Below are 27857 nucleotides of genomic sequence, written 5' to 3'. Positions count from 1 at the left end.
CCAGGGTGGCAAGCCCTTCATGCATCTGCATCCTAACAGGTTGTAGGGAATTGGCTTTAAATTTTATGAAATTCTATGAGACTTGCCAAGGGAAAAGCTTAACAAAGCAAATCAAATCTCATAAGCCATGCTTTACGATTGTATGGAAAACATCGTTTAAAGCAGTGTTTCCCAAACTTCTCTCATGATGAGAATCACCTGGTGGAGTTGTTAAAACACAGATTCCTGAATCCCAACTAAGAAGTGCTAAACTAGAATTTTTGGGAACATATAGGTAAAATTGTATACTTAACTAGTGCTCTAAGACAGATTTTATATACAGAGCACTAAGTTAGGTATGCAATTTTACCTATATGTTCTCAAAAATTCTAGTTTAGCACTTCTTAGTTGGGATTCAGGAATCTGTGTTTTAACAACTCCACCAGGTGATTCTCATCATGAGAGAAGGTTGGGAAACACTGATTTAAAGCGACATGTCTTTGTCAGAGAGAACACGATTTCTGTATGGGTCCCAGGGGCCTGCTGTGTTGGTGTGTGAGTGCCGGGAGCGTAGGGAACGTGGTGATGGAAGAGACCTAGACCATCAGACTCCTCTTCCCCGGCCCGGCCTGCTGGGACCCTGGCCTCGCTGTGCTGCTCCTGTAGCTCACACACTCTGTGCTCCCCCAGCGCCTTCCGGCCACCGTCTCTGTGCTTCTTACCATTGTCCGTTCTCGTGTCTCAGGACTGCTGCCACCTTAGGGACAGGGCTGGATGACAGCTCTCCCCGAGGAGTCGGGCGTGGTCTGACCCAGGAGCAGGAAACACATCTTCACCAATGACATCATGACAGCAAGAGAGCACAGCCCTCGCCATGGCGCCAGGGCCCGTGCATTGCAGCGGGCTTCCACCGTCGATGTGGCCGCGGACATGGTTGGCCTCTCGCTGGCAGGTGAGCCTCTCGGGGCGGCTCCGGTTCCTCCACCTGGCAGTTCTGGGAGGGGCGCCATACCTCCTGGGCACCTGGGACAGCCAGTATGAGCCCCTGTGACTGCCCCAGGCTGGAGGTCCCGGTGTGGCCTCCTCTGGGTGAGTCAGAACAGGGAGGGGAAAGCCAGCCCTCTCCCTGGCACTGCCTCCGAGGGAGCCAGTCTCTGCAGCTTTCCTGCCGGGAGCTGACGTGCGAGTGTCCATGGGGCCGGTCTGGCCAGAGCCCAGGCCACAGCACAAGGCCTGTCTGCTGTGGGTATACAGACCTGGGAAGGTAGGGGTTTGGTCTTGGAGTCTGAGACGTTTAGAAATCTCAGAACAAAAAGTTTATAAAATGAACAAATCATCTCACATAAGTTTTTTGTTTTGTTTTTTAAATATATTTTATTGATTTTATACAGAGAGGAAGGGAGAGAGATAGAGAGCTAGAAACATCGATGAGAGTCATCGATCAGCTGCCTCTTGCACACCCCCCACTGGGGATATGCCCGCAACCAAGGTACATGCCCTTGACTGGAATCGAACCCGGGACCCTTCAGTCCCCAAGCCGACGCCCTATCCATTGAGCCAAACCAGTCCCGGCTCACATAAGTTTTGATAGAAAAATAAGTAGAATATTGGAGTCCATCTCTTCCCCCCACCCCCGTTTTATTGAGAAATAATTGACACACATCACTGTATGTGTTAAGGTGTGTGGTTTGATTCACAAACACTGTGAAATGAGGATAAGTGTGTTGGGGTTGTGTGTTTTTTGTATAAAACTTGAAAGCAGAGAAAAGTTGACTAAGGCTGACTTTTGTCTGTCATTTCTCTTTTATTCAGGAAATCTACAAGATCCAGATGAACCCATTTTAGAGTTCAGCTTAGGTGGGTGTCTTTAATTGTTTTCGATAACAATATATGTTCCTCAAAAACAAAAACAAAAACACAACTAACTGCTGGAGTGGTGAGCCCACCCGAGCTGCTGAGACCAGGAGGGGTGAGAAGGCAGGTTTAGGGCTAGCGGTGTCAGCCCCTGGCCAGGAGGCCTGTGAGGTTGAGTTTAGCTTCTTAGTCCTCATTCCCTACTCTGTGACCACAGGTGATGACACTTGTGTGCGCTCCCTCTCAGGGCATCAGAGACTGCGCCAGCCCTGGGATCGGGAAGTGTGGCAGGAGAGCAAGGCGGGGCCAGCTGGGATGCTTCTCTGGAGGCACTGGGCTCTGGTGGCCCTCTCCCCTCCCCTCATCTCCTGGACGGTGGTCAGCATTGGCCGGTGGCCTGGCAGAGGTGTCCAAGAGATGCTGTCAACCAGATGACCTGGAATCTCGTCCAGACTGTGCTGTAAACTAACTGCCCAGCCTTGAACCTGCCCTTGACCTTGCTGGATGGGTTTCCTCATGGGTCTTATGAGGCGTTGCTGTTTGAGAGACAACCTCATGGTGGTTAAAACAAAACAGAAGGACTTTGACAAGTTGCTAAACCCATAAAAATTTAAGTGCATTATTACCAAATTTTAAACTCTGAAACGTCCCCATTTCAAGTTTCATGCTCCTAAGCTGGTTCAGGGTTCCCAGCTCTTGCCTGATGCCTGGTCTTCAGTGGGCAGTGAGCAGGGCTGTGCACGGGGTGCCCATCAGCCTGAGCTTTATTGCTCTTTACAAGCTGTGATGCCAGTCCAAGGTCACAGCGGAGTGTGAGCACACTTCCACCCCTTGTCCTGCATCACCCACACATCAGGAGGAATCAGCAACAGACTCTGCAGCTATCACTGCTCCGACGCGTGCTTTCTTTGACCTTGTCTTCTACTTTCTGCAAGTTCTCAGAAAGTAGTTCTATCTTTTCTTTCATTTTACGGGCCTTCCACAAAGTCTGGTTATCTTTGATTCTTCTTTCATTTTGTTTTAAGTTAACATTGAGCTATAATTTGTATGTAAAATGTACCCATTTTAAGTGTAGCATCAGTGAGTTTTGATAAGCATGTTATGCATGTAACCACTAGCCTCGTGTTCTCAGCCTCACTCCCAGTCAGCTGTCGGCCTGTTTCCTGGAGTGAGGCCTCACTGGTTTCACACGGGAGAATCACGCAGTGCCCAGCCTCTGGGTGTGGCTGTGTTCACTTCCCATGATGCTCTGGACTAGCGCTGGCGGGCAGCTCTGCGGCCAGAACTCATCCTGCCTCTCTGAGTGCTTCCATTGTGTGCCAGCCATAGTTCATTCTGCTGATGGACACGAGGGTTCTATATAAATTTTAAGTTTACATGAATATAGTTAATGTATATTTTATATACTATAAATTATAATCTAAAACATAATTTAGTATTGTAAAGTAGAATGCTTACACACCAGCAATTAAAAAGTCAACAATCCAATTTAAAAATAAGCAGAAGTCTTGATTAGACTCTTGATGAAGTTATAAAAATGGCCAGTAAGCATATGGTGAAAAGATGTTTCATATCACAGAAGTGTGAATTAAAACATCTATTAGAACAACTGAGATAAGCACTGAGCTCACAAGTGTTGGCAGTTGGCATTCCTGCACGTTGTGATGGCGGGTACAACGGTGCGCCTGTGAAGTGAGACCTGTCCTCTGCTGTGACCTCGAAATGCCACCCTTAGGTGCTTGTCAAGAGGAAGGAAAACCTACGTTCACAGGAAGACTTGAACAAGAATGTTTATAGTTCCTTTATTTATAATGGCTCAAAATGAAGCAACCCAAATGTCTACTAACAAAATGGATAAAAAAAATTAGTGCATTTATAGTATAAATTTTATACAATGGAATATATATATTATATATAGAACAATATAGGTGAATCTTAAAACATGCCACTTATGTGCAATTCAAGAGCAGACAACAGTGATGGAAGTCAGAAAGCGGCTGCCGAGGTGGGCAGAGGCTGGAAGTATAGAGGAACTTTCTAGCCTGAGGGGAAAGTTCTGTATGACTCTCAGAACTCAAAAGCCAAGCTCTTTGTATTTTCTTATCCTGTACTAGAGGCCTGGTGCACTGGTTCCTCGGGGTGGCCTGCGGGTATTGGGCCCAGTTTACACCCTCAGCCTCGTAGCACTGCCTGGCACCCCACCTTGGCCTGGCACTGCCCCCTCACCTGCTCCACCATCCCTCCTACAGGGCGGCCAGTTGGGACCGGGTCCCCCACCTGGTTCCCTCAGCACCTTGGAGCCGGGCAGATGTCCTGCCCCCCACTGCTGGTGGTGGCCATCTGCTGATGGTGATCGGCAGGGCGATCGGGCCTCTGTTTGCACCTGCCTTGGCCTGGTGCTGCCCTCTCACCTGCTCCACCATTCCATCATGGTTCTGCTCTCGTTGGGGTCCATCAAGGCTGCCAACACTGTGTCACCGACACCCATCATGTTCTGTGCTGCCCCCAGGTGGTCAGCACATGTCATAGCTAGCAGTCAACTCCCAATCAAACTCAAGGGGACAGTTTGCATATTAGTCTTTTATTATATAGGATAATAAAAGGGCAATATGCAAATCGACCAAATGGCAGAAGACCATTTGCTATGTTGCATACTGACCACCAGGGGATAGATGCCCAGTGCAGGAGCTGCCTCCTGGCGTTAGTGCGCTCCCACAGGGGGCGTGACACTCACCTAGAAGCCGGCTCATGGCTGGTGAGCACAGCGGTGGTGACGGGAGCATCTCCCGCCTTTGAGGCAGCGCTAAGCAATGTTGTAAAGGGGATAATTAGAGAACCAAAGTTAATTTCCAGAAGTAAAAGTCAATTTCTAAATTTTAAATCACCAGAGAGCATTTTAAAAATCAAATTGAGCATTTTAAAAATCAAATTGAGCATTTTAAAAACCCTAGCCCTAATCCTAACCCTAACCCTAACACTAACACTAACCCTAATCCTAACAAACAACAACAAACAAAAAAATCAAATGAGAAAGATGGGAGCAGGAATGACAGTGTGAGGCCCTCCAAAAGTTTTTCCTCCATAAAGGCAGTGAGAGCACTGACACAAAGGGTCGAAGTCAGTTGTTGGAGAACTCCGAATGCAAGCAAACGCCCCAGCACTCGGGGCGGTCACTGCTCTGCCAGGAAAGCTGTTTCTTCAGGGCTGAACTTCGATTGCCACACATGCTTCCTCATGATTTTCTGTAACAGTGTCTATGGTCGGTAGCATTTCCTAGTCTCGTGGCAGTGGGTCTTTTCTTTCACTGCATTTTACAGATACGTGTTGGAGTCCATGCCATAGGACCGTTTTCCCTGTAAGTCACTTCTGAGTCTGATCATCTCTTCCAAAATGCTTAGAACACTAGATGTGCAAGTGAGGTGTTGGCTCTGTGCTCCATTCCATGGCACAGAAAGCCCCTTGGCTCACCTTCCCCTCAGCGAGGGCACTGCTGCCATGGCGTTGGGGAAGTCGGGGGAGTGGGAAGAGATTGTTTACAATGAAAAAAAATGGTTCCCTGAGACACGGATAGACAGTGTGATTGCCTCATCCCTTTGAGTGTCATTTACTGTCTTTGCTCCTGAGCGTGTGGAACAGAGAACTCACTAGAGCCTGGTTTTAAAGGATTCTTTTCTCTCCCGTTCGATTCCATAGCTTGTAGCGAGCTGCACACGCCATCGCTAGACCGGAAACCAAACAGTTTTGTGGCAGTGAGTGTGACCACCCCTCCGCAGGCATTCTGGACGAAGCACGCGCAGACCGAGATCATCGAGGTGTGTCTGCTGGCCGGGGCCGGGGCAGGGCTCCCCCAGGGAGGCTGCTCCCCACCGAGCACCCGCAGCTGGGATCAGTTCTCTGAATTCTTGCTGTTGTCCGTGTGTTTTTAGCAATTGATATTTTCATCACAGTTTTGGAGGGCACTTTTTTTTTGCCATATCCTTTACAATTATTGATCAGTTACTGGCTAGTTAATTTTGAACAGGGATGCTATAAAATTGGTTGCCTTTTAAAAGGAAGATGCATTTCTTCCTTGTCACTTCCAGTTGGCTGCTACTTTTATAAATTCTGCTCATTGATCAAATTTGGAGAGTAACTCTTACTGGACATACCCCTATTTTTGTTGGTTTTTATTTTGTATCCTTTTGAGTTGTGTGTTACACACTTACTTTTTCCTTAAAGTAACTGTTACGCATTCACCTTGGGGATGTCACAGAAGCCGTGTAGACAATTGAGCACAGTGTGTAGGCTGTGAAACTAAGAGGAGGCGTTGCTGTGGGTTCCGCGGGCTCCTGTGGCGGCCTGAGCTCCTGTGTGAGTGTCCGGCCTGGCAGTCTCCAGCAGGCTCCCTGCGCTGCCTCCGCGGCCCTCCTTTACATTTTGGAAGAGACCTTTTCATTCTCTTGTAAACTTGTTTCCACGTTCAAGTCAGCAGTCCTGTGCCTAAGCCTTTGTTGAGCACAGTCTGCACGCAGCACAGGGCTGGGCGCTGCGGGGGAGCAGAGGCCACGGAGGTCCGGCCCTGCCCCACGAGGTTGGCCTTCCTGAGGGCGGGGCAGGAATGAGTGTGGGCATCTGTACCCAGCAGAGTGCGGGGAGTGTTAAGGGTGAGGTTAGCACCAGGAGGATGGGGTCCCAGCCAGTTCTGAGGACCGGAAGTGGCTTCCTACGCCACCTAGTGAAATTCTGACTCGATAGGTCAGTGGAGCCTAAGACTCTGTTTCTCCCAGGCTCCAGGACATGCCCAGCTGCCGGTCTAGGGACCACATGCTGCAGAGCATTGCAGAGTCTGTAATGGCGGTGGGGAGCATCATGTGGCTCGGAGAATTACGTCAGCCTGGTCAGTGTGTGCAGAAGGCACAGGTGGAGAGCAAGGGGGGAGCCTCAGAAGTCAGGCTGGGAGTTCTACCTGAGGGTCACCTGACCAGAGGTGCTGAGGGAGTGTGATGTGGGAAGGAGGGGCAGGGGTGCCTGTGAGAGAGGGTTTTTAATTTTTTGTTTTGTTAATCCTCACCCAAAAGAGTATATTTTCCCCATTGATTTTTAGAGAGGGTAGAAGGGGGAGGGGGGGGGTAGAGAGTGGGGGGGAGAGAGAAAATCATCGATGTAAGAGAGGCACATCAATTGGTTGCTTCTTGCATGTGCCAACCTGGGCTGGGGATTTAACCTGCAACCCAGGCATGTGCCCTTGACCGGGAATTGAACCTGAGCCCCTTCAGTGCTCGGGCTGATGCTCTAACCACTGAGGACACTGGCCAAGGTGAGAGAAGGTTTATGGAAGTTTATTGTAACTTGGAGGCTGAGAATGACGAGAAGGAGGTACCGAGGCAGATGCCACGTTTGTAGCCTCCCGGGGAGGAGTCAGTGGTTAAGCAGGGCAGAGGGAGGGAGGGCTCTGTCCAGCAGGCGTGGAGACTGGATCTGGAGCTGCAGAGGGGCTCAGCCAGAGGCATGGCCCCCTCACAGGTGCAGCGTGAGGTAACTAACGCTGAGGTAACTAACGCTGCCTGAGAAAGGGAGTATGTTATTGTGGGGCTTTGGGGCAGGGAGCGAGGCCAAACTGCCAGGAAAAACCACCTGTGATCTAGAAACTAGCAGCTAGTCCTCAGGTTTAAATAGGTCAGGCCTTCATTATCCCAAACCACAGGATTCTGGAAGTAAGAAACAACTTAGCTATTCATTTCTTCCCATCCGCCTTGGACACCTTAGCAGGGGTCCTCAAACTTTTTAAAGTGGGGGCCAGATCACGGTCCCTCTGAGAGCTGGAGGGCCGGACTATATGAACTACTAATTCCTACTGTAACACCTCGGCTGCGCTCACTGCCCAAAAAACCTGGCGGGCCGGATCAGACTCCTCTGCGGGCCGCATGTGGCCCGCGGGCCGTAGTTTGAAGACCCCTGCCTTACAGGAACAGCCCAAAGCAGTAGATGCAGTTGCATAGTGTATCTCTCCAGTTGAACAACACGCGAACGTCCACCTGTTTCCATGCTGAAGAAGCCTCCTGCTGAGGGGCCCCGTGTCCGGGCGGGGCGGGGTCTGTGGGCGCCTCCGTCCTTCTTGAAAAGCAGGGTCTTGGTTGACTGCATTCGGCCATGAGCAAATGTTGATCCGAGTTGGTAAGGATGTTAGCTCCTTATTGTGAAATGAGTAATAACTTAAAAATTCAACTCTGTGTTCTGAGGATTTTCTTTTCCGTTCTAGGGAACCAACAACCCTATATTCTTAAGCAGCATTGCCTTCTTCCAAGACTCCCTCATCAATCAGATGACGCAGATCAAGCTCTCCGTGTACGACGTCAAAGACAGATCTCAGGGAACAGTTAAGTAGCGTGTGGTTCAGGGGCCTCTCTTCGCTTTTCAGCGAGTCATTTCAGTGAGAGGAGCGCCTGCCACTGGCTTTGCTGCTGGCTCACTAATTGATGTCCCCTGGGATTGGCCTTCAGAATTTCTTCCCGCGTGTCCCTGTGGGCTCCTGCAGTGGGGTCAGAGGTGCTCGGGCAGCAGCCAGCGTGCCCCGGCCTGGGCATGGGGCCGAGGCAGAGCCCGGGCTCACGCTGTGTTCCTTCTGCCTCAGATGTACCTGCTGGGCTCTGGGACCTTTATTGTCAAGGACCTGCTCCAGGACAGGCATCATCGGTTGCATTTAACACTGAGGTGGGTATTTAATTCTGTTCCTTTGAAAGGATCTGGAGGTCCAGGGACTGGTGGGGAAGGGCCTCATTTCCTGCCTCTCCCAGAGGCTGGTCTTGGCAGGGAGTGGTTGTCACTGAAGGGAAAGCAAACAGCCCGTCAGAGGGCTAATGGAGGTGGCACATGCATCGTAGTAAATCTGAGCACAGCTGGACTCAGACCTGAAGGAAGACCGGGATCGCACCTGATTGGCCAGATGAGCGATAGTGTCTGCTTCCTCCCCAGCAGTGGCAGCTCCCAGAGAGCAGGGGTTTGTCCGTTTTGCTTCATTGTTGTATCCTGAGCACATGTGACTGGGCTTAGGGCTCAATAAATACCTGGGGGGACGGGGGGGGGGGGGGGGGGGGGGCGGAGGCGGGGCCCCCACCATGTCTCTGGGAGAAAAATGTCAGGACGGCAACCCTTCCCAAATTCATTTTAGGGGCAACTCCCACCCAAACCCTGACTTGGTGTTCTTGTTTTCAAAATGTGAAAATTGGGAAAACATTCCAAAATAGCAAAGGAAATGTTGGCAAAGAGGATCAATTCCCTGCACTAACTCTGCAGCCATGGGGGCAGCGGTGCCGCCGGCATCGGGCAGGACGAGAGTCCTGAGGCGCCTGGTGCGTGTGGAGACCTGACGGGGAGAGAGGCAGAGTCCCAGGGAAACGAGAGGGCGGGGGACAGGGGCTGTAGAGGAAAATGCCGGGTACACGATGTGCCGGAGTAATCCCAGTTGGACCGAGCACACGTAAGAAGTGGGCACCGATCGTCCTTTGTAAAGAAGCTGAGGATGACCGTTGGGAGGGTGTGGGGAAAGGACTTTCCGGCATGAGGACACTGAGTCACAAAGGTGATTGGCACCAGCGGTGACCACGTGGGCGTTAGGACTGGCTCGGTCAGACGTCTCATGCAAGCCCGGGCGCCCCTGGCTGAGCCAGATGGGCCCAGGTGCAGCCCTCCTGCGGTCTAGGGTGAGCCTGGCCGGCTGGAGGGGCATCAGCTGTATCGCGCCAGCAATTACAGGCTTTGGGAAACCCTGGGTGACCTCAGCTGACTTGGGGTCCAGGCCTTGGCCTGGGGGAAAATCAAAGCTTGAGGACGGCCAAAACCGGTTTGGCTCAGTGGATAGAGTGTTGGTCTGCGGACTGAAAGGTCCCAGGTTCGATTCCGGTCAAGGGCATGTACCTTGGTTGTGGGCACATCCCCAGTAGGGGGTGTGCAAGAGGCAGCTGATTGATGATTCTCTCTCATCGATGTTTCTAACTCTCCCTCCCTCCTCCTCTCTGTAAAAAATCAATAAAATATATTTAAAAAAAAGAAAAGAAAGAAAAAGAAAAGCTTGAGGACGGTCGGGAAGGAGCAGGAAGGGTCTGGTCCCCGAAGAAGGTTCTCTCCAGTCCTGGTTTCCAGACGAGTCCCTGTTGCTGCCTGGGGCAGGGCTCAGCCCGGGGGGGGCAAGCACGGGCTCCCCCTCAGCATCGCCAGGCATGCTCGCACTTCCCCTGGAGCTTTGGTTTCCTGTCTGTGTCCCGTTACCCCCTCCCCCCGGGTCTGGGCGTGCAGCAAAGGCTGCCCGGCTGGCTGCCAGGTCCTGGCACGCCCTGGACCTCGGGGACAGGATGCTGAGCTGACGCAGAAATGGAGCCCCACGCCGCCACTTCCCAAAGCGGTTCCTCGTTGCAGGTCTGCGGAGAGTGACCGTGTGGGTAACATCACGGTGATCGGCTGGCAGATGGAGGAGAAGTCAGACCAGCGGCCTCCAGTGACCCGGACTCTGGACACCGTCAACGGGAGGGTGAGCACCCGTCACGGGAAGGAGTGACGGCCCCGTTCTAGATGGGCCCTGCCTCCGCTGCAGGGAGGAGCAGGTGGGCTGCGCTGCCGCCCGCCACAGGACCTGCCAGTCCCGGGCGCTCTCACCGGGGGAGAAGGGAGCCCCCAGGCTCTGCTGCCCTGGAGCCGGCTCTGCCCAGGCCACACGGGCCACCTCCGAATGGGGTAACCCGGCGGAGGGGCTGCAGTCAGGAGGGGGAGGGTGTGGAGGGGGTGCAGTCAGGAGGGGGAGGGTGTGGAGGGGCTGCAGTCAGGAGGGGAGAGGGTGTGGAGGGGGTGCAGTCAGGAGGGGGAGGGTGTGGAGGGGCTGCAGTCAGGAGGGGAGAGGGTGTGGAGGGGGTGCAGTCAGGAGGGGAGGGTGTGGAGGGGGTGCAGTCAGGAGGGGAGGGTGTGGAGGGGGTGCAGTCAGGAGGGGGAGGGGTGTGGAGGGGGTGCAGTCAGGAAGGGAGAGGGTGTGGAGGGGTTGAGTCAGGAGGGGAGAGGGTGTGGAGGGGGTGCAGTCAGGAGGGGGAGGGTGTGGAGGGGCTGCAGTCAGGAGGGGAGAGGGTGTGGAGGGGGTGCAGTCAGGAGGGGGAGGGTGTGGAGGGGGTGCAGTCAGGAGGGGGAGGGTGTGGAGGGGGTGCAGTCAGGAGGGGAGGGTGTGGAGGGGTTGAGTCAGGAGGGGGAGGGTGTGGAGGGGGTGCAGTCAGGAGGGGAGGGTGTGGAGGGGTTGAGTCAGGAGGGGGAGGGTGTGGAGGGGGTGCAGTCAGGAGGGAGAGGGTGTGGAGGGGGTGCAGTCAGGAGGGGGAGGGTGTGGAGGGGCTGCAGTCAGGAGGGGGAGGGTGTGGAGGGGGTGCAGTCAGGAGGGGGAGGGTGTGGAGGGGGTGCAGTCAGGAGGGGAGAGGGGTGTGGAGGGGGTGCAGTCAGGAGGGGAGAGGGTGTGGAGGGGGTGCAGACAGGAGGGAGAGGGTGTGGAGGGGGTGCAGACAGGAGGGGGAGGGTGTGGAGGGGGTGCAGTCAGGAGGGAGAGGGTGTGGAGGGGGTGCAGACAGGAGGGGAGAGGGTGTGGAGGGGGTGCAGTCAGGAGGGGAGGGTGTGGAGGGGGTGCAGTCAGGAGGGGAGGGTGTGGAGGGGGTGCAGTCAGGAGGGGGAGGGTGTGGAGGGGCTGCAGTCAGGAGGGGAGAGGGTGTGGAGGGGGTGCAGTCAGGAGGGGGAGGGGTGTGGAGGGGGTGCAGTCAGGAGGGGGAGGGTGTGGAGGGGGTGCAGTCAGGAGGGGGAGGGTGTGGAGGGGCTGCAGTCAGGAGGGGAGAGGGTGTGGAGGGGGTGCAGTCAGGAGGGGGAGGGTGTGGAGGGGCTGCAGTCAGGAGGGGGAGGGTGTGGAGGGGCTGCAGTCAGGAGGGGAGGGTGTGGAGGGGGTGCAGTCAGGAGGGGGAGGGTGTGGAGGGGGTGCAGTCAGGAGGGGAGAGGGTGTGGAGGGGGTGCAGACAGGAGGGGAGAGGGTGTGGAGGGGTTGAGTCAGGAGGGGAGAGGGTGTGGAGGGGGTGCAGTCAGGAGGGGGAGGGTGTGGAGGGGGTGCAGTCAGGAGGGGAGAGGGTGTGGAGGGGGTGCAGTCAGGAGGGGGAGGGTGTGGAGGGGCTGCAGTCAGGAGGGGGAGGGTGTGGAGGGGGTGCAGTCAGGAGGGGGAGGGTGTGGAGTGGGTGCAGACAGGAGGGAGAGGGTGTGGAGGGGTTGAGTCAGGAGGGGGAGGGTGTGGAGGGGGTGCAGTCAGGAGGGGAGAGGGGTGTGGAGGGGGTGCAGTCAGGAGGGGGAGGGTGTGGAGGGGGTGCAGACAGGAGGGAGAGGGTGTGGAGGGGGTGCAGTCAGGAGGGGGAGGGTGTGGAGGGGCTGCAGTCAGGAGGGGGAGGGTGTGGAGGGGGTGCAGTCAGGAGGGGAGAGGGTGTGGAGGGGTTGAGTCAGGAGGGGGAGGGTGTGGAGGGGGTGCAGTCAGGAGGGGAGAGGGGTGTGGAGGGGGTGCAGTCAGGAGGGGGAGGGTGTGGAGGGGGTGCAGTCAGGAGGGGAGAGGGTGTGGAGGGGGTGCAGTCAGGAGGGGGAGGGTGTGGAGGGGGTGCAGTCAGGAGGGGAGAGGGTGTGGAGGGGTTGAGTCAGGAGGGGGAGGGTGTGGAGGGGCTGCAGTCAGGAGGGGGAGGGTGTGGAGGGGGTGCAGTCAGGAGGGAGAGGGTGTGGAGGGGGTGCAGTCAGGAGGGGGAGGGTGTGGAGGGGGTGCAGTCAGGAGGGGAGAGGGTGTGGAGGGGTTGAGTCAGGAGGGGGAGGGTGTGGAGGGGGTGCAGTCAGGAGGGGAGAGGGGTGTGGAGGGGTTGAGTCAGGAGGGGGAGGGTGTGGAGGGGGTGCAGTCAGGAGGGGGAGGGTGTGGAGGGGGTGCAGTCAGGAGGGAGAGGGTGTGGAGGGGGTGCAGTCAGGAGGGGGAGGGTGTGGAGGGGGTGCAGTCAGGAGGGGAGAGGGTGTGGAGGGGTTGAGTCAGGAGGGGGAGGGTGTGGAGGGGGTGCAGTCAGGAGGGGAGAGGGGTGTGGAGGGGGTGCAGTCAGGAGGGGAGGGTGTGGAGGGGGTGCAGTCAGGAGGGGGAGGGGTGTGGAGGGGGTGCAGTCAGGAGGGGGAGGGTGTGGAGGGGGTGCAGACAGGAGGGAGAGGGTGTGGAGGGGGTGCAGTCAGGAGGGAGAGGGTGTGGAGGGGGTGCAGTCAGGAGGGGGAGGGTGTGGAGTGGGTGCAGTCAGGAGGGGAGAGGGGTGTGGAGGGTGTGCAGTCAGGAGGGGGAGGGTGTGGAGGGGGTGCAGTCAGGAGGGGGAGGGTGTGGAGGGGGTGCAGTCAGGAGGGGAGAGGGGTGTGGAGGGGGTGCAGTCAGGAGGGGGAGGGTGTGGAGGGGGTGCAGTCAGGAGGGGGAGGGTGTGGAGGGGGTGCAGACAGGAGGGAGAGGGTGTGGAGGGGGTGCAGTCAGGAGGGGGAGGGTGTGGAGGGGGTGCAGTCAGGAGGGAGAGGGTGTGGAGGGGGTGCAGTCAGGAGGGGGAGGGTGTGGAGGGGGTGCAGTCAGGAGGGGGAGGGTGTGGAGGGGGTGCAGTCAGGAGGGGGAGGGTGTGGAGGGGGTGCAGACAGGAGGGGGAGGGTGTGGAGGGGCTGCAGTCAGGAGGGGAGAGGGTGTGGAGGGGGTGCAGTCAGGAGGGGAGAGGGTGTGGAGGGGGTGCAGTCAGGAGGGGGAGGGTGTGGAGGGGCTGCAGTCAGGAGGGGAGGGTGTGGAGGGGTTGAGTCAGGAGGGGGAGGGTGTGGAGGGGGTGCAGTCAGGAGGGGAGGGTGTGGAGGGGGTGCAGTCAGGAGGGGGAGGGTGTGGAGGGGTTGAGTCAGGAGAGGAGAGGGTGTGGAGGGGGTGCAGTCAGGAGGGGGAGGGTGTGGAGGGGCTGCAGTCAGGAGGGGGAGGGTGTGGAGGGGGTGCAGTCAGGAGGGGAGGGTGTGGAGGGGGTGCAGACAGGAGGGGGAGGGGTGTGGAGGGGGTGCAGACAGGAGGGGGAGGGTGTGGAGGGGGTGCAGATAGGAGGGGAGAGGGTGTGGAGGGGGTGCAGTCAGGAGGGGAGGGTGTGGAGGGGGTGCAGTCAGGAGGGGGAGGGTGTGGAGGGGGTGCAGTCAGGAGGGGAGAGGGTGTGGAGGGGGTGCAGTCAGGAGGGGAGAGGGGTGTGGAGGGGGTGCAGTCAGGAGGGGGAGGGTGTGGAGGGGGTGCAGACAGGAGGGGGAGGGGTGTGGAGGGGGTGCAGTCAGGAGGGGGAGGGTGTGGAGGGGTTGAGTCAGGAGGGGGAGGGTGTGGAGGGGGTGCAGTCAGGAGGGGAGAGGGGTGTGGAGGGGGTGCAGTCAGGAGGGGAGAGGGTGTGGAGGGGGTGCAGTTAGGAGGGGGAGGGTGTGGAGGGGGTGCAGTCAGGAGGGAGAGGGTGTGGAGGGGGTGCAGTCAGGAGGGAGAGGGTGTTGAGGGGGTGCAGTCAGGAGGGGGAGGGTGTGGAGGGGGTGCAGTCAGGAGGGGAGAGGGTGTGGAGGGGGTGCAGTCAGGAGGGGAGAGGGTGTGGAGGGGGTGCAGTCAGGAGGGGGAGGGTGTGGAGGGGGTGCAGACAGGAGGGGGAGGGTGTGGAGGGGGTGCAGTCAGGAGGGGAGGGTGTGGAGGGGGTGCAGACAGGAGGGGGAGGGGTGTGGAGGGGGTGCAGTCAGGAGGGAGAGGGTGTGGAGGGGGTGCAGTCAGGAGGGAGAGGGTGTGGAGGGGGTGCAGACAGGAGGAAGAGGGTGTGGAGGGGGTGCAGTCAGGAGGGAGAGGGTGTGGAGGGGGTGCAGTCAGGAGGGAGAGGGTGTGGAGGGGGTGCAGTCAGGAGGGGGAGGGTGTGGAGGGGGTGCAGTCAGGAGGGAGAGGGTGTGGAGGGGGTGCAGTCAGGAGGGGGAAGGTGTGGAGGGGGTGCAGTCAGGAGGGAGAGGGTGTGGAGGGGGTGCAGTCAGGAGGAGAGGGTGTGGAGGGGGTGCAGTCAGGAGGAGAGGGTGTGGAGGGGGTGCAGTCAGGAGGGAGAGGGTGTGGAGGGGGTGCAGACAGGAGGGGAGAGGGTGTGGAGGGGGTGCAGTCAGGAGGGGAGGGTGTGGAGGGGGTGCAGTCAGGAGGGAGAGGGTGTGGAGGGGGTGCAGTCAGGAGGGAGAGGGTGTGGAGGGGGTGCAGTCAGGAGGGGAGGGTGTGGAGGGGGTGCAGTCAGGAGGGAGAGGGTGTGGAGGGGGTGCAGACAGGAGGGGAGAGGGTGTGGAGGGGGTGCAGTCAGGAGGGGAGGGTGTGGAGGGGGTGCAGTCAGGAGGGAGAGGGTGTGGAGGGGGTGCAGTCAGGAGGGAGAGGGTGTGGAGGGGGTGCAGTCAGGAGGGGAGGGTGTGGAGGGGGTGCAGTCAGGAGGGGAGGGTGTGGAGGGGGTGCAGTCAGGAGGGGGAGGGTGTGGAGGGGGTGCCGTCAGGAGGGGGAGGGTGTGGAGGGGTTTAGTCAGGAGGGGGGAGGGTGTGGAGGGGGTGCAGACAGGAGGGGAGAGGGTGTGGAGGGGCTGCAGTCAGGAGGGAGAGGGTGTGGAGGGGGTGCAGATAGGAGGGGAGAGGGTGTGGAGGGGGTGCAGACAGGAGGGGGAGGGTGTGGAGGGGGTGCAGACAGGAGGGGAGAGGGTGTGGAGGGGGTGCAGACAGGAGGGGGAGGGGTGTGGAGGGGGTACAGTCAGGAGGGGGAGGGTGTGGAGGGGGTGCAGTCAGGAGGGGGAGGGTGTGGAGGGGTTGAGTCAGGAGGGAGAGGGTGTGGAGGGGGTGCAGTCAGGAGGAGAGGGTGTGGAGGGGGTGCAGTCAGGAGGGAGAGGGTGTGGAGGGGGTGCAGTCAGGAGGAGAGGGTGTGGAGGGGGTGCAGTCAGGAGCGGGGAGAGGTGGCTGGGGTGGGGTGGGGAGTGAGACCCGGACTGCCTTTGGTATCTGTTAGTATCTTCGTCTCCCAGGGACTCAGGTGCTCGTGGTCGCCTCATGCACACACATCTCAAGTCTGCACACCCTGCAGCCTCTCACCCCCCGCGGGCTGTGTTCCCGTTCCCCTCCCCTCCCATGCTGTCTCCTCGCCTCTCTCTCTCACGTTCAGAAACATCTGTGCTCTCAGACTGGAATTCCAATTTAGAACTCAAGCAGCGGTCCGTGTCATGTTAAAGTGCAGACATAGCTCCTTCACCCCAAATGCGCCGGGACGTCAGCTAGGGAAACATATCTGTGTATCACTTTCCCTCCCTGAACTTCACACGTCAGCACTCCGAAATATGAGGTGAAATGACGAGGTCGAAAGACATTCGTTTCTGGAAAGCGTTGAGTGGGACACGGTCACTGTGCAGGGACGTGGGCTGGCCAGTCTGTGGCCTCGGTGACCTGTTCAGTGTAGAGCTGACGGTGCCGTTCACCTTGAGAGCTCTGTTATGAGATGTGGCGGCCGCCACCTCTGCGGAGGGCGCTGGCCTCCCCTGAGCTCACGGCTGCTTGTGCTTTCCTGTACGTGTCACTAGATGGTCCTGCCCGTGGACGAGAGCTTGACCGAAGCGTTGGGAATCCGATCCAAATATGCTTCCTTGCGTAAAGACACTTTACTGAAATCGGGTAAGCAGATCCTCCCTGGCCCTCTGCCCGCCTCGGGGATGGCCCCGGTCACCCTCTCCCCCCCCTGCTGTGGCTGCCACGGCCGCGCGCCCGCCCGATGGGCTCCTCTGCTGAGCTCTTTTTTCTTAAATAAATAAATAAATAAAAAATTACTGATTCCTGAGAGGAAGGGAGAGGGAGACAGACATAGAAACACCAGTAATGAGAGAGAATCATTGGTCGGCTGCCCCACACTGGGGATCGGGCCCACAACCCGGGCATATGACTTGACCTGGAATTGAACTGTGAAATCCTGTTCATAGGTCGCTGCTCAGCCGCTGAGCCACGCCAGCCAGCTCTGCTGAGCTTCCTTTGCCAGCGTTTAACGAGTTGTAAACCTCCAAGGAGGAGCTTCCTCCCTCCTCCCTGTCTCTTGCCAACGCTGGCCTTAGTGGCTGCCGGCTCACCGGCACAGCCTTGTATTTGGGAGTCAGTGATGCATTCTGGGACAAGGGGATGGCACGTCCCAGGGGAGAGCATTCAGGCTCAGTCAGCTGTGGGCTTTTGGTTTAGACCACATGTGTCAAACACAAGGCCCGCGGGCCAAATCCAGCCCGCCAGGCCTTGCAATGTGGCCCGCACCGCGCTGTCATCACTGCACTCCGCTGTCAGTTTATGCCATTGTCAGTTTATGACTGTTCAGTAAACCATTCGGCCCGCGATTTAGGCTGGATTTTAGATTTTGGCCCCTTCTCTGATTGAGTTCGACACCCCTAGTTTAGACGGTTAACTGAGATGAACAGTCAGACCCGCCCGGGTCTGCAGCCTGCTCACCACAGTCTGTCTCCCGTCCCTCAGTGTTCGGCGGCGCCATCTGCCGCATGTACCGCTTCCCCACCACCGACGGCAACCACCTGCGGATCCTGGAGCAGATGGCGGAGAGCGTGCTCTCCCTGCACGTGCCCCGGCAGTTCGTGAAGCTGCTGCTGGAAGAGGACGCGGCCAGGTGAGGCCAGGTGGAGCGGCTGCCCGCCCACCATGCCGCGCCGCGTGCCTTCGGAAAGCTTAGATGTGGGCGGCGGACAGAGCACCGGCCCAGACAGGCCAGGTGACAGGCCAGCCTCTGCCCTGGGTGGCTTTGTGGCCTGGGCTTCCACAGCCCCGTTTGCTCATCTGCGTCCTGGGGGTTCTGTGTGGAGACTTCACTAGACGTGCCCGGCTCTCGGTACCCGCTCCCTCTCCTTCCATCGCTCTTGGCCTCAGGAAGTTAAAAGTAGCTGGTCATTCTTCGGTTGTGGCCGCTTGGGCCAGCAGTTTTCGTGGGCAGCCGCCGTGATATGGGCTCTGGAAAGTTGAGCAGGGCCCACTAGGGCAGGGGTCCTCAAACTTTTTAAAGGGGGGCCAGATCACAGAGAGCTGGAGGGCCGGACTATATGAACTACTAATTCCTACTGTAACACCTCGGCTGCGCTCACTGCCCAAAAAACCTGGCGGGCCGGATCAGACTCCTCTGCGGGCCGCACGTGGCCCGCGGGCCGTAGTTTGAAGACCCCTGGCTTAGGGTGTCCTTCCAGCTCAGAGCACGCCCCTGGTGCCACGGCAGGGAGAGGCCGGGGCTCGGCACTGCAGGTTGTGTCTCGCGTTCGCCCTCACTGTCATGACTGCTCCTTATCATAAAGCGGCGTTAATTACAGACACAGTATAACAAACATGAAAGAAAACATTGCAGCCACCATCCTACCTTTTTAACACAAATGTTTCATTTTAAATTTTCATCTTGAAAAAATCAAACTTAAAAGAAAAATGGCAAGAAATACAGAGCTGCTTTCTCTCTATTCATACATATTTTATATGTATTTTAATTTTTACATTTTTCCTTTCAGCTTTTCCATATTGTGTCTTTATACAGAGCTACCACGTACCTTCCCTTATCATTCCTAGTTAGGGCACCACTTCCCCATTGGTGCTCGGTGTGTGCTCTCACACGCTGTACTCAGAGCCTGTTCACATAAGCACTTTGCTTTCGAGGGTTGTGCTGTTTTCCACTCTAGTCACATGGCAGGTGCTGTGCGAGACACCCCGGGGGACAGTCATTAACAGAACTGGGGGCCACACACGGAGCCCCCAGAAAGTGAAAATGTGTCCGCAGAAAGTGAAAGGGGGCCCAAAAGGGAGGGTGGTCTGAGCAGGCCTCTGTGACATTAAACTGACACCAGGAGCATAAGGAGGAGCCACATGAAGCACAGCAGAGACGCCCAGAGGGACCACAGGGTGCATGTGAGGAGCTGAGGCTGGAGCCAGCGGGCCTCGGAGTGAGGATACTGCTCTCCCGCCTGGCCTGTGCCGGGTCCTTTTACCTTGACTTTTTAAGTCCTCACCCAAGGACACGTTGTAGTTGATTTGGCAGCCAGAGAAAGGGAGAGAGAAACAGATCAGTGGCCTCCTGTACATGCCCAACCAGGGATCGAACCTGCAATCTGGGTATGTACCCTGACCGGGAATCAAACAACCTTTTAGTGTACAGGTCGATGCTCTAACCAACTGAGCCACCCCAGCCAGGGTACGTTATTTTTGCTAATCCTATATAATAAAGAGGTAATATGCAAATTGACCCTCACACCCTCAGAAGATGGCTGCCTATGGCAGGGGGGTTAGTGAGGGACAACCAAATGACTGAACCATAGGCTGTGTGGGACAACCAGGCCAGCGAGGGGGGGGAAGGGGGGGGCGCATGAAGGGTGATTAGGCCTACAGGGGCGAGGGGGAAGTTATGGGTGACCAGGCCAGCAGGGGGTACAATAAGGGGTGACCAGGCTGGCAGGGGGTGGGGGGCAGTTAGGAGTGATCAGGCTGGCACACAGAGGCAATGAGGGGCGATCAGGCCAGCAGGGTGGGGACAGTTAGGGGTGACCAGGCATGCAGGCAAGTGAGCGATTAGGATCCAGCAGTCCAGGACTGTGAGAGGGATGTCCGACTGCCAGTTTAGGCCTGATCCTAAACTGGCAGTCAGACATCCCCCCAGGGGTCCCAGATTGGAGAGGGTGCAGGCTGGGCTAAGGGGACCCCCACCATGCACAAATTTTGTGCACCGGGCCTCTAGTATAACAGTAAAGTAGTACAGTGTTGTTGTTTTTTTAATATCAGACAATTTAGTAGATTCCTAAAAACTTCTATAAATTAGGGTTTTTTTCCCCTTCAAAGGAAAATGTGCATAGTATAAAAAGCTAAATACTGCCCCAAGGCTGTTAAGAACATAAGTCTCAGGGTTATCCATGTTAGTGTTAACTGCTATATTCCTAAATATATGGGTAGAGTACTTTTAATTAGGTTCAGGGATTAGCTATTGATTTCCTATAAAATGAGGATTTTAGTCTTTTTATACTTTCCTGCTCCCCAGGTTCCTAAAGTGGTTCTTCTTCTTCTTTTTTTTTAATTAATCTTGTGTTTTGTTACTTTTCTGGAGACAACAAATCATAGCAGTTACTTACAGGTCTCCAGCTCTTGTGTCTGGGAGGGTCACAGGTCACTGCTCTGCCCAGGCCCAGTGGCCGCAGCTTGGCCTTCGCCCTGTGGTTTCTGCGGGAGCCAGGGTGTCGGGCCCGAGGGGCCGCTCTCCTCTCCGCTCCTCCACTGGGTTTGCCTCGAACATTTGGCTAAGTTTCTGTACAAAGCTTCTCTGTGCACATGCCCTGTGGTCGAGGGTCTGCGCCTCGTGCAGCCCTTCCTCCTGGGGAGCCCCTCACGCCCCTCTGCTCGGCCTGACTCGGGTGCTGCCCTCCCTGGCACCTGCCGCTTCTGTGGGCACTGTGTTTTCCGGGCGGGCAGCCCTGGGCCTGACTCTGTGTCTCGCTTGCAGAGTGTGTGAGTTGGAGGAGCTGGGGGAGCTGTCTCCCTGCTGGGAGAGCCTCCGGCGCCAGATCGTCACTCAGTACCAGACCATCATCCTCACGTACCAGGAGAACCTGACCGACCTGCATCAGTACAAAGGTGGGCACCGGGCCTCTCCGCCATGACATGCACGGGAATCTGCACCCCAGGAGTGCCCGATAGTCACACTGGCAGACACTCAAATGGATTTTTAAAAATAGATTCTCATGGAGGTGTGAGTTCTCTAAAATTTAGATTTTTCAGATCCTAATTAAGAAGGCAAGTCTGTGAATTACATTGAAAATTCCTTCCAAGGTGTCATGTGCTAAAACAACCACCGTGCAGTGAGATTTCAGAGACCGGAGGGTCTGATGCCAGTGAGATGCCCAGAGGATGGAGGCCCTGTGCCTTCCACAAGTTTCTCCAGGTCCCTGTCTAACACTGGCACTTCACTGAACACATACATTGAGTGAATTCACTGCTTTAAGGTTCCAAAGGGAGAATGAAGTGCAGACACTTCACCTTTTCTTGAAAGATGCCATTTGATTTTCAGAACACTCTCAGGGAAGGTTTAGAAGACTATTCTTAACTCACTCCCTTTTTATTCCAAACAGGGTGATTGGGGGTAGAGGGTGCTTTTCATTACTTTATTCCCTATCTTTAGACTCTTCCCTCCTGCTCTTCATAATGCATTTTCAGGGTTGAAAGAAAACCGTAAGCCCTTAACGTACTTTTGACACATACCGTGGGAGCGTGCCCATGAACTTGGCTGAGAAGTGAACACAGAGGTGATGATAAGATGCTGGTGCCCTGGTTTGCTTGGAATCTGAAGAACAGATCCCAGTGTATCTCTAAGACAAAAGGCAGCGTTTGTCTGGAGGAACGCAGGGACCTACCAGGCTGGGTGCCAATTACCTGGGAAGTCCGACTCCGCCCAGCCCGGGTTTTGTGGAACAGAGCTCTCAGTGTCACTGTGTCTGATCGCCCAGTCTGTTGACAGCAGATTCTGCCATCCTAGCAGGCTCCCCGCCGCCGGGGCCGGGGCCACCGTACGTGCCCAGTGAGCAGCCTCTTGCAGAGCAGACAGTGCCTGCCTGTATCTTGTGTGCTGGCAAAATACATCTTCCTTTCTTCGCCTTTATCTCTTCTACCCTCTGATTGCCAGCGTAATTCCTTTCTCTTCTGACATGGAGTTCCTATATTAGTTACAGATTTTGATTGTGGAAATCAGATCGCAGATGTTGGTCACACAACATCGACCACCCAGTGTGTGCAGGGGGCCTGAGTTTGCCTTCTAGCGGCCAGAACTGGTGCTGCCCAGCGCCTGTCCATCCCCACAGCCCGGAGTGAGCAGACCTTGTCATCACTTTCAGAACTGACAAGTGCTGCTCTGGTTGAGCCAGCCCCCGGGGTCTTGGATGAAGGGCCTCCAGAGCTGGAGCAGGCAGGCCTGGCGTGGGGCTTGCTTTTTATAGTGCTGCTGGCAGCCTGCAGCACAGAGCCTCCTCCTGTGTCAGCCTCTCTGACGAGCCGAGTCATGGGTGGGCAGGCACCTCCTGAGGCTGCCTCCCGCCTCCACTCCCCACCTAAGCACCAGAGCCAGCTGGCCGCCGGCGCGCCGCCCGCCCTCAGTGTCTGGGAATGAAACGCGCTCAGAGGCAACTCGGAATGGCCAGGGCTGCGACCACCCCAGCCTGCTTTCTGAGCAGCACCCCCACAGCACCCCTTCCTACTTGCCGTTCGTGGGTGCGGGATACATGTTGATGCCCTTTGTTTTCTGAATATTCTGTTTCTTAGGTCCCTCGTTTAAAGCGAGCAGTTTGAAAGCAGATAAAAAGTTGGAATTTGTTCCCACAAACTTGCACATACAGAGGATGAGGGTTCAGGACGATGGAGGATCAGGTAACTGCGGCCCCTCTTGTGGAACCCCCGTCACTCTGCCCCTGTGCACGCGGGCCCTGCGCTGCCCCACATCTGCACCAGCCGTGCCTGCGTGTCCTGCTGGGCAGCTCGATGAGAGACACATCTCAGGACCTTTGTCAGGTCTTCATTCCGAGCACAAACCCCTTCCTCGCGTTCTCCCCTGTCCAGCTTCCTTTGCGTTTCTGTGGCAGGAAGCTGCCTGTCAGTCATCCTCTCCAAGTAGGATGCAGGCTGCGTGTTGCCTCCAGCCCCGTGTGGCTTCACCCTGGGAGGTTAGGGGCCCTTGGACAGCCCGGGCTGTGTGGTCTGCATGGGCCTGGGGGAGGGTCAGGCCCAGATCTGTGTGCACATCCCGTAGCTGGCTCCTCCCCAGGCCCAAGCCCAGAGTAACCAAGGAGCTTTCTGTCACTCAGATCAGAGCTACGACATCGTCACCATCGGGGCGCCAGCCGCTCACTGCCAAGGTTTTAAGTCAGGAGGCCTCCGCAAAAAGCTGCACAAATTTGAAGAGACCAAGAAACAGTAAGTTCTTGGGGGTGTTCATGGTCCTTGTTTAGCTGTCTGATGCTTCCTCGGTTAAAAAATCAGAATATGACCACAAAGCATCCAGCCCTTAGCCTGCTTTTGCATGGTGAGAGGCTGCCTCACACACCCTGCGCTGCTCTGTGTGCGCACTGAGCGGGCGGCGGGGCCCCTGGTCAGTAGTCCTTCCCTGCACAGACATCACCTGCAGGCGGTGCTCCTGGCGGCAGCTGCCCTCAGTGGACGGCTGGCGCTGCTGTCCTGAGAGTCCCTGGCCATCAGTGAGCGTCCTGGAGTGTGAGCCTGGGAGAGACTGCTCCTTCCTGAGGGGCGCTGTGGGGAAACGTCCCCTGTTCCCAAAGGGACCTGCGTGCTGAGCAGGAAGCTGCCAGGCAGCAGGTGGGGCGGCAGCGCAGAGCAGATTCCCTTGTGCTCAGAGCGGTGCTTTGGGGAGGGGAGCGGGAGGAGAGTGGCCTCGGTGGGGCTGTGGCTGGTGAGCAGGGGGTGGGGCTGGCAGAGTGGCCTGGCCCTGAGGGGCTCTGGGCCTGGAGTGAGCAGTGTGTGCGTGGGAGCAAGCACACAGGGTGCCGTGGGGCAGGCAGCAGGGGAGGCGGGGAGGGACCTGTGAATCCGAGCTCGTGTGTGGGGCCCGGGGGAGGTGATCTCCAGAATGTCAGGATTTAAATCAGTTAAGGGATGCGAGTGTAGGAAGTGGAGGTGGTGAGTGTCGGGGACACTGTGAGATCCTGGGACCTGAAATAGAGAATGAAAGACTCAGCTTGGGGAGGACGATTGTGAGGTGAATGTGTTGAGGCTGAAAGGAAAGATGGGAGTGAGTGAGGCAGGCAGAGGAGAACATGGACCGAGCAGGTTCTGGAGAGGGTGGAAGAGGCAGGAGCAGGCAGGGCGCCAGGGACGTGGAGAAGCGGAGGCTGCAGGCAGCAGCGGAGGCTGCAGGCAGGTTTGCGGCAGGAAGAGCGGCTGAGGTTGGGTGGAACAGCCGCTGCAGGATGCGGAGTGGAAGGTCACACCCCCTGGGAACGGAGCGGTCTAAGGCAGCGGTCGGCAAACTCATTAGTCCACAGAGCCAAATATCAACAGTGCAACGATTGACATTTCTTTTGAGAGCCACATTTTTTAAACTTAAACTATATAGGTAAGTACATTGTTATTAACTTAATTAGGGGACTCCTAAGCTGGCCTTTGCTAAAAACTCAAGGGGCCAAAGAGCCGCATGTGTCTCGCGAGCTGCAGTTTGCCGACCACTGGTCTGTGAGAAGGTGGAGAGAAGGCCCAGGGAATGGCAAGGGAATCCGCTCCCGGGGTCAGATGGAGAGTGTTAGCAGGCGCCGGAGCCGAGGCCCTGGGCTGGCTCTGTGCTGCCGTGGCCGGGAGTCAGGACGCGGCTGGAGAAAACGGACCCCGGCCTGGAACAGGGAGGGGTGAAAGGTCAGGTGCAGGGATGCAGCTAGGAGAGTCCCCGGCCATGGCGCTGAGGCTGAGGGGACAGGTGAGTGGAGGGAGGGAGCACTGTGAGGCGTGTCCGTGCAGATGGGGGCTCAGGCTGCCCTGGAGGCGGGAGAAGGGGGAGCGGGGAGGGCCTGGTGTGGAAGGGGAGCTCCGGCCTTGGGAGGGGGAGGCTCCAGGCAGCCTGTCCACCTCGACACATCCCCACCAAGGCCCTTCCTGCTCAGACAAGCCAGATGGCCAGCCCGCTGCGGGCCCACTGCCTCGTGTGTCTCTGGACATGTGACAGCTGCACAGCCAGCAGAGATCCGTGTGTGTCACACCATTGCATGGGGAGTGTGGAGTGTGAGCGTGTGATTTGAGGGTGGCACGGGGCCCTGGAGGGAAAAGCCCGTCAAGAGGGGTGCTCCCGGCTGTCCTCGTCCCCGGCAGGTTGGCGTGCTCATGCCTGATCACACCGCATGTTAACTTCAGAACGTCTCAGCCCCTATATGCCTCGGTGGTATTTTCAAATATATACTATGACTTTCTATGTAATGTCCTGCCAATGTCATAGACTGGTGGGGGCGGTTTTCCTCACTGACACCTCCTCAGGTGCAGCCGCACTGTGCCCACAGGGGATGTGCCGGGGCCGAGGTGCCGGCGAGGCTGTCAGGATGAGCGCCAGGCTCCTGCGTTGTCCTTCGACCATCAAGTTCAAGTGTTTTGACAAAACCGGGCTTTTAAATTTTTGTTTTGCATCTGGTGTTTGCTAACACATGCTAATATTTCATTTTGGTTCTTTCTTTAGCAGTTTTGAGGAGTGTTGGTGAGTTTTCTGTCTGTGGAGAGTCTGTCTGGTCTTGCTCTCATGCAGAGAAGCCTGTGCTGTCTGTCCCCTCCCCCAGAGTGCCTCAGCCTCTGCCGCTGTGGCTGGAGCGAAGGCCCCGGCGCCGCTCCCTTCCAACCGCAATGTTCTCGGACGATGAATAGCCAGCCCAGGGCCTGCTTTGTCTTTAAGATGGAGCCTTTGTTGCTGTGCTCCGCCGAGGGCAGACCTGCTCTGCTTCTCCCAGGGCCGGGAGCCCAGGCCGCGCTCGGAGCCGGGATGCCCTGTCCACACCCAGGGCGCTGAGACCCCTCCGGCTCCACCTCACCTCACCAGCACCTTTTGGGGAGTGAAGCCAGCTTACATTTTCATGATACTTAATAGTTTAGACATAATTTTAAAACGGTGTTATTAGTGTCAGTATTAACCAAGAACTGATAACTAAGTGACTTTCCACCACAGAGTTAGATGGCAGCCAGGAGCCGTCATGTGTGCTGCCTGGGGTTCCCCTGCTGCTCCGGGCCCCGGGCATGCCCAGAACGGGCTTTGTAGTGGCACTTCTTCAGTTGGCAGCCCTGGAGGCACCTCCAGCCTTTGGGAGGTGCGAGGCTGGGCGAGGCTGGGCTGGGGCTGGGCCCTGTCTGAGATGCTGGCTCCGGGACGTCTGGCACAGGAAGTCCCGAGGAGCCTGCCAGGCTCAGGCCTCGGCTTTCCCAGGGAGGACCGGGCATGGGCACACGTGCTCACACTTTCATGGTCACCCCGAATGGCAGCTCTTTGAAGCTGCCATGTCTCCCCGTGCAGAAGGCCCAGCTTACAGCCATTAGGACGTGGCCTGTGAGCACAGGGTGAGCAGGTCTGACGCCTCTCTTGGGCGCAGGGCAGGTACACGTGTGTGGAAGTGTACACCCAGGTACACACATGGGTATCTGTGTACAGCACACATTACATGTGCACTCTAAATACCGGGGACTGGGCGGATTAGAGGTTCTTAAATTCTGCTCTGAGATTGTTTTTGACGATTGAATTGTCTGGCACGGCAGCTCTTCATGTGGAAGAGGGATTGCAGGTTGGAAGATCGCGTGAGCACTCGAGCGGTGGGAGGTTTCCTCGGATCACGCCGGCTGCTGCATGGCTTCCGGCAGGTCTTGGTGGTGGTGTGTGGGCTTGTGGTGTGCTTTCCTTCTGGGCGCTTTGGGTTTTTCTTTTTGCATGCTCACCCCATACTTCATCAGGGAAGGGGCGGGCCGTTTTATGGTGACTTGGATAATGAGTAGCCAGCCCTGGAAAGAGCCCATTGGGGGGGCTCTCAGCTCTGCCAGATCACCCCCATCTCCAGAGAAGGTGATGGGGGTGTAGCTCTCCACCTTCTCTCTCGTCCCCCAAGCCCGGTGGGCTGCTCTGAGGGAACCAGCAGGGCCCTCACTCAGTGAAGCAGGGACACCCAGAGCCCACGACGCCCACTGTGGAGAGACCTCTGCATTGGCGCCTCATCCTTCCCCTCCCTGCTTTCCTCGGCTTCCACACATGGTGTGAAAAACCTGTGTATAATATCGGGTTGATTTGGGGTCTTAGCTGAGAGACGTACAATTTACCATCTCCGTCTGGAAGGGCCGCCATGACAGCAGGCCCATGCCGCCGGGACGCGGGCTGGCTCTCCAGGCTGGTGTTTATTTGTGTCTGGCAATGGCTGGGCTGTAGCTTTGACCTCAGATCTAAAGATACACACGCTGCGTGGTGGCGAGGAAGCGGAGTGGGAGGAAGACGCAGGTTTCCAAAGCTCCCAGGTTTGACAAGAGCCGGTGTCCAGGGCGGCCTCTGGCGTGGCACGCTCTGCACCTTCCCATTTCAGCGTGGGGAAGTCCTGGAGAGGGGAGGGGAGGGAGGAAGCCGGCCTCCGAGGGTTTGCTGGGCTCAGACCTGGGAGGGAGGAGAGCTGTGTGTGGGCACAGCAGGCTTGAAGTCCCAATTGGCCAAATGGAAAATCAAGGATCCTTTTGGCAAAGTCTAGCACCCTTGGAAGTCTCCCCTCACTATGACAACGGACCCCTTTGGGCACCAGCAGACCCCGTGTCTCCACTTAAGTCCTGCTGAGATTCGACAGATGAGGGAATTTCTGGTTTAATATTTGCACACAAGGTCCATACACATGGTCCAAATACAGATACAGACAAACAATAGGAGGCTTAATGTATGTTAGTATTTCCAGCTTCTGCCATATGGGCAGAAAGGACCGCCAGTGACATCCCCAGCCCAGGACACGTCCCAGAGAGACAGTGCTTTGTTTGTGTTGGTTGCAGGCTGGGTGGGGGTGCTAAAGCCTCATCGACCTGTTCTCACCTCTCTTAGTACGCCGTCCAGCTGCCAGTCCATCGTCTACATCCCACAGGACGTCGTCAGAGCCAAGGAGATCATCGCCCAGATCAACACCCTGAAAACCCAAGTGAGCTACTATGCAGAGCGGCTCTCCAGGGCGGCCAAGGATAGGTCTGCCACTGGCCTCGAAAGGACACTGGCCATCTTGGCAGACAAGGTAGGAGGACGGCCCTGCGGTGTGTGGGCGGGGCTCCCCTGGTTGAGGCAGAGGGTGCCCAGAGCCGTTCACACAGTGGGTGACATTGGGGTGATCTGGATGGTCTGGCTTCAGATCAGTTCCCATAGGTCCAGGCGCAGGGGATTTGCCTGTGGTCACAGGCCTGGACGGGACAGGCCAAGGCCAGGCCAGCTGTGACAGCCCCGCTGCTCCCTGCAGAGGCGGCTCCCAGCAGGTCCAGGG

General features: G+C 57.1%; 1 protein-coding gene across 9 annotated transcripts in view; it reads left to right on the top strand.

The window, feature by feature from the left end:
• INPP4A (inositol polyphosphate-4-phosphatase type I A) overlaps positions 1–27857 on the top strand; it is a 109764-nt gene that overhangs the window by 52746 nt on the left and 29161 nt on the right. For 5 of the 9 annotated variants that reach the window (XM_084900337.1, XM_084900333.1, XM_084900336.1 and 2 more), the window contains exons 3-15: positions 725–931; positions 1792–1836; positions 5527–5645; positions 8072–8188; positions 8444–8523; positions 10225–10336; positions 16425–16515; positions 17353–17500; positions 20351–20481; positions 22159–22263; positions 22698–22806; positions 25064–25081; positions 27431–27614. In XM_084900337.1, the coding sequence (XP_084756463.1) occupies positions 826–931; positions 1792–1836; positions 5527–5645; positions 8072–8188; positions 8444–8523; positions 10225–10336; positions 16425–16515; positions 17353–17500; positions 20351–20481; positions 22159–22263; positions 22698–22806; positions 25064–25081; positions 27431–27614 (1365 nt within the window). In that variant the 5' untranslated portion in view covers positions 725–825. The remainder of the gene's footprint in view (positions 1–724; positions 932–1791; positions 1837–5526; positions 5646–8071; positions 8189–8443; positions 8524–10224; positions 10337–16424; positions 16516–17352; positions 17501–20350; positions 20482–22158; positions 22264–22697; positions 22807–25063; positions 25082–27430; positions 27615–27857) is intronic. The other 4 variants (XM_084900339.1, XM_084900338.1, XM_084900334.1 and 1 more) reach the window with 1 other exon arrangement.

This window comes from Pipistrellus hanaki (assembly GCF_964339955.1).
Source record: "Pipistrellus hanaki genome assembly, chromosome: 12".
NCBI classification, from domain to species: Eukaryota; Metazoa; Chordata; class Mammalia; order Chiroptera; family Vespertilionidae; genus Pipistrellus; species Pipistrellus hanaki.
This window is presented reverse-complemented; position numbering and strand designations above follow the sequence as displayed.